Here is a 17,652-nt window from a genome sequence, read left to right as displayed (position 1 = left end):
ATGTGCTCAGAGCTCTGCCCAGCCTGACCCTGAATGTTTCCAACGCTCTGGTGAGGTCTGTACCCTGCCCAACCCAAGAGGAAAGGGCTGCTGGGCCATGAAGGACGTAGCAGTGCTCTCCAACAGGACCAGCACCGCTGCTGATGGCTGGAGGTGTCTCCATGGGCTGATATCAGGACCTGGGGTGAGGATGAGCCCTGGAGATGTGCCCCAGCACACCTGGGGGCTTTCATGCCTTCTGACAACGCTTTGGGTCTCTGCGGGGATCCACCACTGCAACAACAGCTCGCAGACACCCTCATGCCATTGGCAGAGCATCCCTATGGCCCACAGTGAGCACATCCGTGGGGACTGCAGCCCCATAAAGCGTTTGTAAATCCATCTCCTGAATCACTGAAATCTTCACACATTCAAGGCTTTTTTTGCACAGTGTCTCAGCACAGAGGGACCGTAATGTAATTTGCATCGCAAAATCGCTAATTAATCCTGTGTTTCCCCAAGAAAGCACCAGGTTTTGATACAACATGCCCCCAGAGCTCGGCAAGGCTGCGTTTTAGTGGGAAAGCTTTCGAGGAAGAAGAAGGGAAACCCTCCGGACCGCCCAACACCGCTCCGCTCCCTGCGCCCAGGAGATGGCAGCAGCGGGAGCAGCCCGGAGCCTCACACAGCCCCGGCGCAGCGCTGCTCAGCTCTGCTGCTCTCGGTTCTGTCTGCAAGTTATCCCCCAGTGTTCCCCGTTTTCGTTCCCCGTGCTCCCACAAACCGAGGATACGGGCTGAGTTCCCCTCGCTCTGAGCAGCGCTGCGGTTCTCAGCCTCACACACTCATTTTAGGATCCATCCCAAGGACTCCTAATGAATGAAACACCTTTCGTTACAAACCGGGCCTGGGAAACAATCCAGGGGCAGGGAGGCCTGAACAGGCAGAAGGAGCCGGGGGTGAAAGGGGGCAATGGGAAGGGAATTAAAGCACAGTGAGGTCTCCAGGAGGAAAAGAGGGCAAAAAATAAAGAAAAAAGAAGAAAAGGTATGGTACAATAGGTTTGAATACAAGAACATTTTATGCTTTGCACAGGGCTCAGCTTTTGGGATGGACTTGCTGTTCAGCCGTGGCACAAGTCTTACAGGGAGTTGGGGTTGTTCATCTGGAGAAGAGGAGCTCAAGGGAGACCTTATTGCTCTCTACAACTGCCTGAAGGAGGTTGTGCTGAGGTGGGGTTGGCCTCTGCTCCCAGGTAGCAGTGACAGGATGAGAGGGAATGGCCTCAAGTTGTGTCAGGGGAGCTTCAGGTTGGATATGAGGAAGAATTTCTTCTCAGAGCAGTGAGGCATTGGCACAGGCTGCGCAGGGAAGGGGTGGAATCACCATCGCTGGTGTTCAACGAAAGGGCAGATGTGGCACTGAGGGCCGTGGTTAGTGGGCATGGGGGGTGGGCTGATGGTTGGACTGGATGATCTTAGTGGTCTTTTCCAACCTTAATGATTCTATGATTTCCTGATTAATATTTTGAGCATTTAGGGTGCAACTCAGAAGGAACTCTCTGGGACCAAGAAAATGACCAAAAAAAATCAAGATCTGCATTTTGAAGAGAAATTACTCTCTGGCATTCGATGAGTTAATTCCTTGTAGAAGAAATTGATTTCTATAACTAACCATCAGTCTTGAAGCATAAGTACCACTGCAATAAATGTGTCCACTTTTTGGAGCAGAATCGTGGCTCAGCCTATGCCGGCACCGTTCAGAAGACAATTCACCTGTTAAAGGCAGATATCCTGCTGGCTGTAACACGAGAAGCCCCCACACCACCTGATAAAGCCCCTTAGGGAAGGAGATGGCGTGGGATGCACCAGGCTGCTGTGCTCCAAATCCAGAGCAGGTGCAGTTCCACTGGTGCACAGGGAGTGCTCTGCAGGCAGTGTCCTCTGCCCCTTCATACCGAGTGGCACACGATCCCAGTGAACCTTCATAAGGGGTTGAAGCTCGCTGCCTGCTTTTTAATTTTCAAGCACAATGAAGTAGACTTGGCATTTCAATTGCATTACGAAAGATTGCTTTCAGAACAGCTGAAGAGGGGGAAATAAGTATACTACTTCTTCCCATCTAATCAGACTGAAGTTTCCTGGTGCCAGCCTCAATCTGTGTTAAATTGCTCATGCCATCCGCCTGATCTCAGGCTTGGGTACATAATAGAAGCTAATTCTGAGAACTGATTGCTTGGATAATTAAGTGCTACAGCTCTAGAGGGGGATTGTGGTTCCTGGATCCCCTCTCAGGTGTCCAATCTCCCTTGCCACAACCACAGATGCCACCTCACCTCACTGCTTGACCCAGGGCATGTTGCTCGTCCCCAGTCCCCAGCCCTTTTCAGAAGCCACAGTACCTCATCATTACAAGGGAACAAAATTCTATGAGAACGAATGGATGTTTAGAGGCGGCATTCAAACGTGGCTTCAGAGTCCTTGCAGTGAAGATGTTCCCTCCAGGTCAGCTGTTGCAGGCACCCTTAGAGTCAAAGTGGAGCTGAACTGCACTTCAGAGGGCTGCTTTCTCTGCACTGATACAAGTGAAATCCAGGCAATTAGCTCCAACGTACCCATCTGAGGCAACACCGAGCCCCTGGGTAACCAGTCAGTGGAACAGAAATCCCTGTCTTGCCTCAGAGGGGCAATGTAGGCAGCAAGTGATGGCCTGGCTCCAATTTTATGTTATAGCAATGCCAGAGGATGGACCATGGATATCAGTGCTCTTTCACCATGGCTTTTACCATGGAGAACCATCATCAGTGTTCAAGAGGGCACGGCCAATCTTCATTCTGTCAGATCACAGCATAACACAAGCAGTTTAAACTGGCGTGGTGGGGTGAAAAAATATCTGGTGTTCCACTTCTTCAGATCTCACTAACTGCTGGTGCTTTTCCCATTGCTTAGTGTTGTGAATGCAACTCACCCTCCCCTTCACCACCCTAAAGACATCAGTTGTGATAATACAGGAATGGCACCACTTGAAGCTGGTTCATCTCCAGCCACTTTGCTCACTTCTTTAACACCTCTGGTCACCGTGTTTGCCATCAGCCACTGTAAGGTGTGAATGACATCTATGGCTCCTGCATCTGCCACCAAGATTTAAGAGTGCTTCTCTCCATACAGCTATGGCACAGCGTAGCCAAGTTGCACATGGCCACAGGAGCACAAGTGGAGCCCCGCTGTGAAGATCCCTGTAGAGCAGACCCATGCTTGCAAAGCCACACGACAAAATGTATTAGCTCAGTGCAATCCAAAAAGGCATGCAAAAGGAAGATCAGCTTTTCCGCTGGACTTGCTGCAAAAGAAATATCAAATGACCTCCACTTTGTTTTCATTCTGGAGCTGGAGTGAAATATCAAAGGATAATTCAAAACACATTTGGATATGCTTGAGGTAGGAGAGCACGAGGCAATATCTCCACTAGACCACAGAAACCTATTCTCTATTAACTCTATTCTTTCTTACCTCCCCCACATTTGACAGCTCCTGGAGCAGGCCCAGCACCATTGCATCAGCATTACTGCCAGGATCCATTCCACATGCTGAGCAGTTTCTGAAGGAAAAAGCATTTCCTGACATCTGTTCTGAATTCACCACTCTGGTCCTCCTCCCCCACTTCATTTCACTGCACTCTGCTCTGTCTCCCCATCCACCAACACCTGTCTCCTGCTAGTTGGGGCTCTCCAGGATGAGCTGAGGTTCTTGGGGGTGAACTGATCACTCCTACCTGTTCCAACCGTGTCTCCAATGCCCTGCCAGCTTTTCCTCCTCTTAACTAAGATTTTTCTTTCCAAGGCGCAGAACAATCTGACTCTAAACCAGCAAATCATTTCTGCACACACTTTCTTTCACCTGTCCAGCTTTGTCATACTAGAACCACAGGGTTGAGTGGTAGCTAAATTAAAAGCCCCTTTGCAGGACTGAACCCAGGAGCAGACTCGTTACTGCTTCCTCACTGCCTTTTTCAATGGAGCGGCGATAATGCTTGTGGTTCCAAGGCTGAATTCTGCTTTGATAAACTTAGAAGAAGGAATGACTGCCAAAATTGTTTGGTTCCCATCAGGAGTTTCCCCTCGTTGCCTCACTTTCCAGTGGCTGAAAAGCCCTTTTTAAAGACATGAGGGGATAATAGGACTAAGAGACACAACTTACCTTGCTCCTGCAAATTACTTTGTCAGTTGTTTTGCGTATACAAACACAGATGGAGTTTTAAGGACCTAGAAGTCACCACAATCTTGATGCTTCACAGTTTTGATTCCAACAGGACATGACAGACACTGCTGCATACTCCAAGCATGTAGAAGATTTTATTAAGCATGACTTTGGTTCTAAGTATTCCTCATTTTTGTAATACCTTTAGTTAAAAACAATTATACAAGAGCAAATACAAAAAATATTAAATTATGAAAACAAATCCTTTAAGGCTCCCTTTTTTATATTTATATATATTTATATATGTACACTCAAACAAGTGCAGATATTAACAGAAGGTTAAAGCCACAAAAAATCTAAAAAATTTACTATTATACTATCAAAAGCAAGAATTTTTTAAAAATACTGCCTTATTAGAGGCAGAAGTGGTCAAAGTAAGCAAGCCATTTTCAAATCACTGAAGTATTTGCAGGATTGCTTCAGATCCCCTGCAGCTGAAGGACAGATCAGGAATAGCTCACCTCCATTGGCAAGCAGTGTCTTACCTAGGCAGCCGCCCAGGACACTCATGCTCTCATAGCTGACTACCACAAAGAGCTACTCATCCCAGCCCAATCCTGACATTAAAGACAGGCTTTTGCTTGTCAAATCAATAGGAGAGTGATTTGGGTTCCTAGACTAAAAGGTCAGCAGGATTCAAAGATGCTCTAATGAACACACTGAAGTGAAAACAAAAAAAAATCTACTTCACACTGTATGTACAAGGGGGTTTTCTGGCCACCTGTGTTTCGTAACATGAAACTACCCTGAATCACAAGCTGATATGGAGAGGAAGCAACACGCTTTCTGCTTTGGAAGGCCCAATCCAACACTTACAGAAGTCAAGGAGAAACTGTTGTCTCCACTGACTCCAGTGCCATTTGGATTGCACCCAGCTCCATTCATTTTGCTGTGCCTGCACAGTAGGATTGCCACGTTCACTGAAGACAAAGGGCTGCAAAGAAATAGCCTGCTGAAGCCAGAGAAAGGTTTCCTCACTGATTCCCAGACATTTCCATACTGAACAGCAGGTTAATTGTAGAGTGGAATCCAACAGACAAAGCTGGGTAGGCTGGAGAATAGTAAGGTTAAATGTGTGGCATGGAACTCTGGTATGTAACACTGTCCCGACAATCAACAATATGGAACAAATCCAAGCAGTGCAAGTGCCAGAACTGTAGGTCCTCTTCTTATAGGGGAAGAGTGAGGGAGAATCTGCAGCACTGAGTGTTCTCTTCTGAGAAAATACAAAGAGTTATATTTGGCCTTTGTTCTTTGTAACTCCATAATCAGAATGGTCTGGCAGACCATCTTCACATTTAATCATCTAGATATGAGTCACACTGCAAATCTAAATCAATGGCAATACACTTATCACAATTCAATTTACTCCTGATATGATTATGTCCTCATAATAAATGCCTGGATCTTGAGAAATTGAAGTCTGTCTCTAAGAAACACTGCTAATTGTGAGCGTTTTGTGCCACGTGCTATGCTGAAATTGTGTTTAAAACATCTGATACTTACAGGAAAGGCAAAAGAAACTAAAAAATCAAACCAACAGACCCTCCCCCACAATACAAACATGCCACTGCTGATATTAGTAAAAAGTGTTCTTGGACAGTTACGTCCTTTATAAATACAAAGTCAAAATCATTTCATTTAGCATCCTAAGGCAAAGACTATGATTAGATTCTCAGCTGATATGGATGAGTACAGCCTTAGTGAAAGCTAGGAACATGCTAAGCAAGGAAGATGAGGAATTCTCCCCACTTTCTGATGACAAAGCATCTACTCACACCAGGTAAGAATCCAACTCTATAATCCTACATGAGTAATCTGTTCCCCCCTCCTCATCCCAGGCTTTCCTGGATAACTAGTAGTCATAAGCATGAAGGATCAGATTCTGCCATCCCTATAAAACTGAACAGTATTTTATTTAATGGCAAGTCATGGAATAACTCGCAGAAAGGCAGAACGTGACAGAATTGGACCTGAAGAGTTGGTGGTAAAACATTTCCCCTCTGTTGAAGCTAGAGGAAGGACAGGATAAAATGAATGTCATTTTATGCCTCACTTCAGGGAAGAATTCTCCATTTTGGTAAATCCCAATCATCAGTTTGGTCTGGTTTAAACACTGCTCTGTTGCAGGAGCTACAGAAAATTCCTTCAACAGCTGAGCAGGAATTGATGGCAGAAAAGACTCCTGATTTCAGTTCCAGCAAATGAGTCATGTGCCAACACTGCACTCAGACCAGCATGTTCTCGGAGGAGAAAGGCCACAGCAGTAAAGTAGGTAGGATTTAAAAATACAAAGGTTAGAAGACAGGTCATTTTGCATTGAGAGGTAAGAGACGTAAATACACAGGTAGCACTGTACAGACCTTCACATAACATTTTAAGTTTAAAGAAAGAGATAAATCAGCTTCTTGATTCTCTAGTGAAAGGATCATCGGATTTCTGCTCTTTCATAGCCCAGATTCTACATGCAAAACAGGGAGAATTGGGCTTTAAGGCTGCTCACCTGTTCACTGCTGGTGAATTTTAAGCATTCCCATTCTGCCTGCAAGTGCCTGTCCCTGTGGGGATGGGCATCGATGACCAACACACCTCTTATCATCCCAGATTTGATACAAATTCCAACTGAACACCAATAAATTGTGAGATATACACAGGCTTTAGGTCTAGATGGAGAAAACTTATCTGCACAGTAAAGTTGCATAAGATATCACTGGAGGAGTTTGTTTTGATTTAAAGCAAAATATCATCTGTGTACCTCCGCTAAACTAGAATCACAAGAGAGAAAAAGCAGTGCAACACTGAAGAAGCTTCCCCACTATCCCTGGTTAGAATCTCTGAGTAAGCACTTCCACAAGCACTGGTCCATGACACTGAACTGACAGACTCCCGATGCCACGCATCAGTCCCAGAACTGCATTTGGCAAGTCGATCTGTTACAGTCTATCATCCACTCGTCCTAGGAAATAAAAATCTCATCTTCAGTAAGTGTCAGGTGAATGCTGTTCTTTTCCCTCTTGATGGGGCAAATGTGAGACAACTTGCAAAAGTCTCTCTGCAGCCAGAGCAGGAAAGCTGGAAGTCTTAGTGGGCGCTGCCTCTATGAGTCTGGTGCTTCCGCAGCTTCCTGGACCGTCCTCCTCAAGTTACCCTTGACTTTGACAAATTCAGGTGCATTTTCCTGCTCTTCTTGTATCTTCTGTTGCTCCAGCTCCAGCTTAAAGGAGATTCATGTGTTAAATATAAGCATATAAAAGAGATAATCAAAAGAAAGGACAAAAATGTAACAGTTTCAATAACTGGTTGTGCAAAACAATTTAAACTGCTTCTTTTCTTTCTCTCCTAGAAGAAATAAAGCTGAATTTTTTTGGGACTATCTGTTCTCGCAAACTATCAGCCTTTTCAAACCTTTGGCTGTAGATCATTCCAGCAGGCTACAAAAACCTGCACTATGTGCTAATGCAGCAGCTTACTTACACACTGCACAGAATAAAGACTGCTTAGCAATCCACAGTGAAGGCACACAGGTCACGTCACCAGAAAGAAGGAAACAACCCTTTAGAAAACTAACAAAAGCTCCTGAAAGGATCTTTGTCTTAGAACACACCATGGTCTCTCTGATTAATGGAGACCACATTGCTGGTCTTATTTAGCTCACCTCAGTAATGCCTCCTTTGTCTCTGGTTCGCGAGGAGGAACATGCCCTGTTACAGTAAATCACAACAACATTCCTCCATGTGTCATACTGTCAGTTAATGACATCCCCATGATGCTTACAAAGTCACAGCATTACTTGCAGTGAGCAGGCTTTTCCTCTCCTAAGAGAATTTTCTATTCTACCTGTGTCCTTGGGTGGCTGAATTCCAAATCAGGCATCTTCCCACAGACTAAGCCATTTGAAAGCTGACCTTATCTCTCTGAGGGCTTAAGGCAAAAGTGACAGGATGATATATTTAAAATCACAATGGTTTTCTCCCTCCAAAAATATTTCTATGCCTGATTAAGAAAAACTGTAATAGAAAAAAAAGGGCCAAACACAATAACTGATGTGACTACACCTCATTTTCAAGAGAGTTATTCGATTTAATTGATTTCTGTTGGGAAATGTAATTGATTTCTGTTTTAGAGCATTCATTTTTTTAGAAGTAAATACACAAAGTATTTAATTGAAGAAATTCTGCCTCTCAGGTACACAGAGTGCCTTACGAGGCCCAAAGACATTTGGCTGTCCCTCTGCTTTGCAGTTAAGTTTCCCAGCAAAAGACTGCACCTCCATATAATTCTTTGTATTAGGGTATGAGAATGTTTTCCTTCATCTGAAAAAGCCAATTCATTCATTAAAAAAACCTTTTGTAGCCTTAGAAAGTCACCTCGTTTAGTACACAGCCCAGAAGAAAGAAAAAACTGAGGTTTTTATTCACTAAGTATCTAGTTTTAGTGCACTACAGTCTACCATCTATTTTGGTGGATCATCTCTTCATACAAACGAGGCAGTGGTAGCGTGTGAACTGACTAATTGAGGAAAATTCATTTGCATTTTGTCAGAGGAACTGTGCAAAAATCATCTGCTGCTTCTTTCTTAGAAAGAGAGCACCAGGTGACTAGCTCAGAGATTGATGTGTGAAGTCAGTGTTATCCCATGAAGTCCCATCTTACCTGCTCCAGTTTCTGCTGCCGTTTCAGTAGCTCTATTTCCAGGTCTGACTTCTTCTTTTGTGCCTCCTCTTCTTTTTGCTGTTTAATAACTTGATCCCTTTTTCTTTTCTCCATCACCTTTTGTAACTCTGGTTTGTTCTGAGGTGCAAGACCCCTTCAAATTAAATGGGAGTAGAAGGGAGAAGGAAACAAGGAAGAAAGATCATTTTTTAATAAGCTGACAAAACCTGTAGGCAGGTTTTCTCAAGTCAACTGGCTGCCCATTTAGGTACTTTGAAAGACAAATATTTAATTAAAAGCAAAAAATAGGCAGAAGATGTGTTGGTCTCCAACAATAAGTTGGAAATGAAGCCATATTATCACTGAGAATGTTTCCCTTTAACACACATGCTATTGTTTCTCCTGAATAATTCCCTGTTAGGGCTTTCATCTTGAGCGTTCCCTCTCTTTTTCTCTGCTCCAGAAGAACCAATTTTAAAAACATCACAAATCAGAGCTGAAAACTAATTTTGGAAAACAAACAAACAAACAAAGCTGGCTGATAATTCAGAGGGACTGCATTCTGACAGTCCTGCACTGGGTAGTATGTCCAGCTGCATGGACAGAACAAAAACATATCGTCCCTCTGGATTTTGTCACATTGCTTCTGAAAGTCATTAATGCAGTCCTTCCTTGACAATATGACAGCTTTAGCCATGCCTGGCTGCTGCACTACTTCCACTGAGAACAGCGAGAGCTCCCAGGCTGTGCTGAAAATCACACAGAAAGGGGCTAAAACAACAACAACCCCACATAAAAAAAGGTTGCAGTCACCTTGGAGATCGGACAAAGGGGGAAGGATGATCTGATGAGATTTTAGTTAGTACCAAATGTTTTCCGAGCCCACATCTCTAAAATGGCAAAGCTTACTCTTTGCAGTTGGACTCGATGATCCTTCTGAGTGCCTTCCAACTCCAGATATTCTAGGATCCTAATTGGGATACCCTCATCATTCCATTATTAGTTGGAGCAGAAAGATCCAAAATATGCCTTTGTTACTGTAGTTTTCACTGGGATGACTGTTGTATGAGCACATCGAGTTCAACATCAGCCATTTTTAACTTCAATCTCAAGAAATTCAGTAATCTGAAGAAGCTTTCAAAAAAAGCATATTTTTACCACTTCTCAGTGTAATATCTGTGCTCGCCTAATTCTTCCATGTGTATCTGATAGCATGTCTAAAAATATATTAAAAAGCCATTTTACAGTGGCATCTATGAGCAGCTCCATATATTATGCAACATTCTATCAGTGTACATACCCTGGCAGCAAAATCAAATATTTAGCAACACCACATGCTGCTCCATATTTCTCATAATGCATCTCATGGCCTGAATGCAACAAGCTGCAAGACTGTATTAATATTTTATGTTTCATGCTATTTTAATTACATTTCAGCAGTTAAAAATTAAGTCAGGCAGAGAAAAGCTGAAGTAATATTTTATTATAATGACTACTGCTACTACTATTAACGACTTCTACTACAGCTGGGTCAGTGAGAGCTGAATCAATGGGAACTTCTACACTGATGAGCAGTGAAGGTAGCCATCAATCAGATGCAAGCTGCTAAGTAATGTTACACATTGCTGATTTGGGTGTCCAATTTATCCTAACTACAGCACAACTAACACCTGCAGAAGACTTCTCCATCTCATCAAAAGGGATCAGCAGTCAGGCTGTGAAACAACACCTGTAACGTCAATCCTATTCTCACTCCTGCATTTAGAGAGGGAAAGCAACAAACAGGCTGCTACTGGATTAAGTAGGTGTGTTGTATCACCTCTGCATGATTTTTCTAGTTAAATAAAAGTCTTAAAAATTTTAGCGCAGAGCAAACAAACTGTGCTTAACCACTTCTATCAGAGCACTGAAATTCCTCCACATACATGGCAATTTGCAATAGCAAAGCATACCCCTTATTTATCTATGTCAGAGGAGGAGGAAGTTTTTCACGCAGAAGGTGATGAAGCACTGGAACAGGTTGCCCAAGGAGGCTGTGGATGCCCCATCCCTGGAGGCATCCAAGGCCAGGCTGGATGTGGCTCTGGGCAGCCTGGTCTGGTGGTTGGTGACCCTGCACACAACAGGGGGTTGGAACTGGATGAGCATTGTGGTCCTTTTCAACCCAGGCCATTCTGTGATTCTGTGTGTGTGATAACACAAACCTAATACCTACATCAAGGAAAAGCCTCATATCAGAGGTAGTACCACAGAATAAAGCACAGAGTCCTAAACATCTTTTCAAAGAAGATTTTCTGCTGCTGAAACCCTCAAAGTATTTCATTTCTGCACCAATAAATAAGGCTCTAAAATTAACAGCTGCAACTAATCAAAATCATAATAAGAGAAGAAGGGGTATTGAGGGCAGCACAACTGTTTTGTGTAATAGGATATTCTTCAGAAAGAAAAGAACTTCATACTGGTTTCAAGTGCTTTATGCTTTCATAAACTTAAAAAGGAAAAAAAGTAGACTTAATTTAGTGCAGTCTCCACATCCTTTACAATAAAATCATAAGTTGAGAAACTTCAACTATCTTCCTTTCAATGCCTTTAAACTCTGTGGTGCTGGGAACTGACTTTGATGTTTAATCCCATTAACAAAAAAAATAGGACGAACACCTATTTAGGCCAGTTTCTTCCAATTCAGTTGGCATTCTGTAAAACATTTCTACTTCTTCATCACTAAAGAAATGCTGTATTGTGTAAGCAGTTCATTTAGAATTAAGTATCTAAGCCTAGCATTTGTGAGGATTTTGCTGTTACACATAGAAAAGGCCCTTTTCTCCCCTCAAAACACCCCTCTGCCAGAAAGGGAAAAAAGGAGAAACTTTCAGAATGCAACTCTTCTGCCAAATACACAAATCCAGCTGAACTGAAGTAGTTCTTCCTCTACTTTACTAAGGTCGTGGGTCTCAAAAAGCCTGAATGGGTGTTAACAGCAACTTTTATTTTCAAATGCACTCTGAAATAGTTCTTTCACTTCTGCTCTGGGGATCCCCACACCCCTGCCTATATGATATGCCTCTTGAGTGGTTCTTTGTTTTGTAGACAGTCTGTAGAGAAGACACTCAGGGTGCATCTGTTACTGCAGCCTTAAGTTAAGAACTGCACAGGCAGCTGATAAATGAGGGCAAAAGACAAAGGAGCAAATTAAGTCCAAACCACTTCCTGATGTAGTGGCACCCACACTGCAATCCCTCGTAGCATTCGAGTTATTGGAAGAGATGTGAAAATGATGATTAAAGGATCTACTATCACTCCAGCTGCAAGTGGCCAAGGAACATTAGGACTAAAATTATGTATCTTATTAAAGGATTAAATAAGATTCTTGAATTGCAAGTTCTGCTTAATCTGTGAGGAGGCAGGAAGACAACACATCTTCACTTACTCCTGCTAGGACAGCCATGCAAGGTTACACTCTTGACATCAAAGTAACACTGGATATCTTCATCAAATCATGAATCTATATAGATGTTAGTTTGTTTAAATGGTGGTTTGTTTAAATTGTTTAGATGTTAGTTGTTTAAATGGTGGAGTCCCACAAGCTTGGAGGCTTTTTCTCCTCTGTGTAGTTAGGCAGCTATTTTTTAGTGTTTTTTTTTTCTTTTAAAGAGTTGTTTGTTGTTGAAGAGATTTAACAGCAGACCCTCATCTACCCCTGGGCCAAGCCCCTGTGTCTCAGCACAGTTGATGAAATCACGTTCCAATTCTTTACATCTTCACAAGCAATATATAAAGCAACAGCTGCACAATCCCATCCAACTAAGAAGGAAGCAGAATTTGCAAAATACACAAAGAAACACTTGTGCAGCAGCAGAGCAGGCATCAGGCTATCGCTGCAACGTAAGAAAGATCAAGTAAGCACAGAACAACTTCTGAAATAAAATATACAATTTCTTTAGCTTAGAAGTGCTGGGAATGGTGAAAATTCACAGATTTGATGATATTGTTGGTGACTATCAAATATCTGACAAAATCCATTTAGGTTGAGAGCTGAAGACAAAATAGAGTGCTGATAACAAATACGAAATGTGACGTGGGAGAACTGAACCTCTTCCTCATGAAAATAGCCTTTAGTGAGTATTCACAAACACCACATGGCAAGTCTGATTTACATAAGCTTTTACAGAGCTGATCAACTGAATGCTGAATGATCAACAACTGATCTGTGTTTGACATCCTCAGTGTAGTTTTTGACTAGCACTGACATGGAAGACCTTCAGTTAGATTAAGACTCAGATGAAACAGTAGAGCAGCCTATGGCTTTCTTACACAACTATTATGTCAGCACTGTTTTAGATTTTGTTGGTTATACATAGGTTTTTAAGTATCCCATTTGCAGCTGGCGTAGGTAGCACCACTGATTACACAACACATAAACAGTAGGCAATATGGCAAAGCCTTTGTAATGAATATAATGATTCAATACTAAAATGGATATCAGAGCTGCCTGAAAATAAAGCTGACGATTAAATTTGGAAAAGAAGATAAAATTCTCACAGAAAGAAGGATTGGACCAATTGAACTCAAATTCAAACAAATAAACACCATGGTTAAGAACTGCAGTCTTTTCATCTACGAGGTTTTCATCAATGAATGTCCAGTGGGTGTGGGGACAAACATCATTTTGATGAAACTCAACCTGTGTGTTTGGGGTCGAGGAACAGCACATGTGATTGTCAGACTTTTACCTTTTCTGATTCATAAGCAGCTCTCTATGGAGATCTTGATGATTCCGGGATGACTTCACAGGATTAATTAATTTCTGAGGTCTAATTAACTCAGGGTTGTCATCATCTATGTAGTCCGGTTCAGCCATAATCTTTCTTGGAATGGGAAATGGATCTTTGGGTTCGGTGTCCTTACTCACAGTGTCTGGAAAACAAGGGGGGAGGGGAAGACTATGGTAAATCAACACTGAAAGGCCTTTTGAAAATGTACTGAAACACGCAGAGGCACACTTTAATAACACACATTAATAACATTTAAGCTTTTCTGGATAGATTTTGTCTTAGTAAATTAATGTGCTCAGTGCAAACATCAGTACCGTTTTTTTTTTTAATAGATGGCAATTTCAAAACCCTTCATCCCTTCACTGGGATACAGAGATTCCTCTCATTCTAATAGCTGGACAAATATTCCAAGTCAAACATGTGAAAATCACTAATGATCTGAAATAAGTCATAGAATCATGGAATAATTAAGGTTAGAAAAGACTACTAAGAACACACAGTCCAACAGCTGGCCCATCCCTACCATGGCCACTAACCATGTCCCTCTGGCTTTCCTTGAACACCTCCAGGGACAGTGACACCTCCCTGGGCAGCCTGTGCCAATGCCTCACCACACTTCTGAGAAGAAATCCCTCCCATTCCACTAAAAGCCTTGGCCACAAAAAGTTCAGCGTCTGAAACAAAACACACTCAGAGCAGTTCTGTCTCCACTTGCTGTCCCAGAAAGCAGCACACAGAATCCAGCATGCTGCAGCTTGGTGAAACAAACATTGCTCTCTTGATTGGACAAGAAAAAACAACCTCACAGCACGTGGGTTTTACAGAGATGAATCAATGGGACATAAAAGTAAAAAACAGAGACCTCCATCAGCCTGACTGACAGAACAGCTGAATGCTGCATGCTGTAGAGTATGGAGCTCTGAGATGAGTCAGAGAACCACTGGGGTTTGCCACGTATCTTCCATTAGAAGCTGAATCTGTGTTTTAATTCAGATCCCACTGTAACCAGTGCTTACCTCTTGGCGCAGTGAAAAGGTTTCCACTGTGAGATACCTTCATACAGAACATTACCAGCACGCAGCAGGGCTGCAAGCAGGCTTACAGATGAAGAAGGGAAACCACAGCACCCGTTTGTCATTGGATGCAGGGAAGCCATGCTGGATTTGAATGTGTCTAACATACCCTGAAAAGCCCTTTCAGTGTCTGTACTTGAAAGCACAATGGGGGTTGCGTGCTGTTATTGGTGCTACATCTCACACATCTAGCTTCTACAGAGCTAATCCCATGAGAAGCAGCTTACCAGAGTGAGCTGCTCTCAGGGTGGCCCTGGCATTAGTTTTTCATGGTGAGGACATCTGTAGCATTTCTGATCTCTGTGGGAGTGTTAGTTCTCACTGGGATCTCTGAAACTAGTAAAGAAAAAGTAGCTGTCAGCAGTGCCAGTGGTTCAAAACAACGTAAGCATATTGCAGCAGATGGCACAAACCCATTTCTGATGTTGACTATACAATAAAAATACTTCAGTCAGCCCTTCAGAGTCGTTCTTGCTTCACTCAAGCAACCACCTATCCCCACAAACACCACATACAAAGAACCCTTGGAAAATTCAGATGAGAAGAAATTCAGTTCTAGTCTAACCTCCTGCTGAAGGTCCTATCAGCTATGGGTCAAACCAGGCTGCTCGAGGCTTTATCCTGCAAGGTCCTAAGTCCCCTAAGGCTGCACAGCTTCTACAGGCAACCTGCTCCCAGGCTCACTTCGTGCTGAACTTTCCCTTATGGCAGCTGTGTTCCAGTTTCTGCCTGCTGCTTCTTATCCTCCTGCCACGCACTGCTGGGAAGACCACGGTGCTGTATAATTGCACGTCCTATAAAAAGCCCAAAACTTAAGGAACTACCCCAAACAGAGCCTATTTCTCGATGCACATCACTTACAAGTGTGGAAGTTTACCTTCTTTATCAATGACTGAATAAACTAGGCTTTTTTCCCACTTTTATTTATTCTACATAGGAATGCAGCAATTCATACTTCCTTGGTATTCACGTCAGGCCTCTCACAACTAAAACAACTCTGGTATCTACAGGTTTATTTCAGTCGGAGGATGGGTATTAAGTTCTGATCTTCTATACACTCAGCTCTGTTGCTCTGGTAGGGCTGCCAGACTCTTGGAAGGCATTTATCATACACAGCTCTCCATAAAAGCACCGTATAATCATAAAAGTATAGTTTTCTATGTACAGTATAACTGTGTAATCAGCCAGAAAATGACCTGCTGCTTCTTTAAGACAAGTTTTCCATCTGCTTAGGCAAAGATGAAAAATGCAGAATCACCCACAACTGTTCGTCATGAACAACATATTGGTTTTCTAAGACGAGCCCCTGAAAAATCACTCGTTTCTCAGAAAGTTTGATGTTATATTTTGCAACTTGTATATTTGCTTTTGGCAAAAACTTAAAGTGGAGTCTATTCTTTCTTCTGTCCCATGTCTATTTTTAAAAACATGTATTCAGCTCCAAGGTCAGAAATAGTGGTTTCCTAATGTAACATGAACTCTACCAGAAGCAAGCATGAATGAATGAAATTCCTTTGGGAGCTGAAGACAATTTCCACATGTGATTAAGCTGCAAGTGATTTCAGCTAGGATTTCCAAACAGAGCTACCACTGCAGGGGACCCAGCTTCTGCTCACTGAATCCTCTTCCACCCTTTGCAAATGTGGGCTGGCCTGGCTGAAGGCCACCATCCCAGTCCTGCAATACGCAACCAACACAATCAGCACAGTGTGATTTCTACCCACACCCTTTCAAAGCAAACATTTAGGAAAACACAGGTAGATTTCACAAAGGGAGACTGAGGCCCCAAGAGTTCAGCACACAATAGACAGGAACCGTGCTGGAAGTGTAAATAACCACTGAGTTTCATTCTGATATTCAGACAACATGTCGGTACATCAGCCGAGCTTGGTAACAGAATCCCATAAGTTCAAAAACAAAGTTTAATAGAATGACAGAATCATCATGATTATTCAGTGAGTCCCTACTATTCATCACTGCAAAAGCCACAACACATAGAGCTGCTCTCAGATCATCGCAGTGGAACATGAAGTGCAGTACTATTACACGTTATTAGTAATGTTCCAGCATTACTGGAAAAACAGGGGAGGTTTAGGTTAAATATTAGGAGGAAGTTTTTCACACAGAGGGTGATGATGCACTGGAACAGGTCGCCCAAGGAGGCTGTGGATGCCCCATCCCTGGAGGCATTCAAGGCCAGGCTGGATGTGGCTCTGGGCAGCCTGGTCTGCTGGCTGGTGACCCTGCACGTAGCAGGGGTTGAAACCAGATGATTAATACGGCCCTTTTCAACGCAGGCCATTCTGTAAATGGTCTCTGCACAATTCTGTCTTGTGAAGGTACACAAAGTATTTTATATTTTTCCAAGCCTTAATCCAAACAATCACTTGGCAGGAATATGCTGCTGGAGAGACTCCTTTCAGTCATCCACACATCAAGCATAATCCATTTCTGCATTTCACTGTTACCTTACAACAAAACTGAGATAAAGAGATTTGGATTCACTGGATGTTCTGGCTGAGCTTGTTCTCAATGTAATAATTGCATGCTAGAGGAATGCAGGTAACTTTTAAGGGGAACATCTCCTGGATACATGTCCATTTCTGGTGTTCTTCATTTTTTATTCCATCTACAGAGTTTTGTCCAGCAAAACTCCCCGCAAGACACGTGCCAAGATTGCTATGGACAGTCACTGGCATTTTGAGCAGATTCAAGGTAGATCTTAACAACGCTGGGGGAAGGATTCTCCATATGCCAGAGTATTTGCAGCAACAGAGTTCATAAGGCTTCAGAGAAGGAAGTTCATGCAAAAAAAAACCTTGTATTTATATGGCATTCTGGGAGTTGCATTTATTTTCTCTTTGGTATTTGTCATACCAGAAATCACCCTACACACATGGAATCTATACATAAAAAGTC

At 42.8% G+C, this 17,652-nt stretch overlaps 1 protein-coding gene across 1 annotated transcript; it reads right to left on the bottom strand.

Annotated features, from left to right (window-relative positions):
- Positions 1 to 7,332: 7,332 nt before the first annotated feature.
- On the bottom strand, positions 7,333 to 13,794 carry FAM107B (family with sequence similarity 107 member B; the record flags this gene model as incomplete). Its single annotated transcript, XM_079535870.1, has 3 exons — positions 13,619 to 13,794; positions 8,889 to 9,042; positions 7,333 to 7,449 (listed from the first exon to the last, which is right to left on the bottom strand). Exons 1-3 carry the CDS (start codon positions 13,744 to 13,746, stop codon positions 7,333 to 7,335), a joined length of 399 nt encoding a protein of 132 aa, XP_079391996.1. The 5' UTR covers positions 13,747 to 13,794.
- Positions 13,795 to 17,652: the final 3,858 nt, after the last annotated feature.

Source organism: Tetrao urogallus, assembly GCF_951394365.1.
Source record: "Tetrao urogallus genome assembly, chromosome: 1".
Lineage (NCBI taxonomy): Eukaryota > Metazoa > Chordata > Aves > Galliformes > Phasianidae > Tetrao > Tetrao urogallus.
This window is presented reverse-complemented; position numbering and strand designations above follow the sequence as displayed.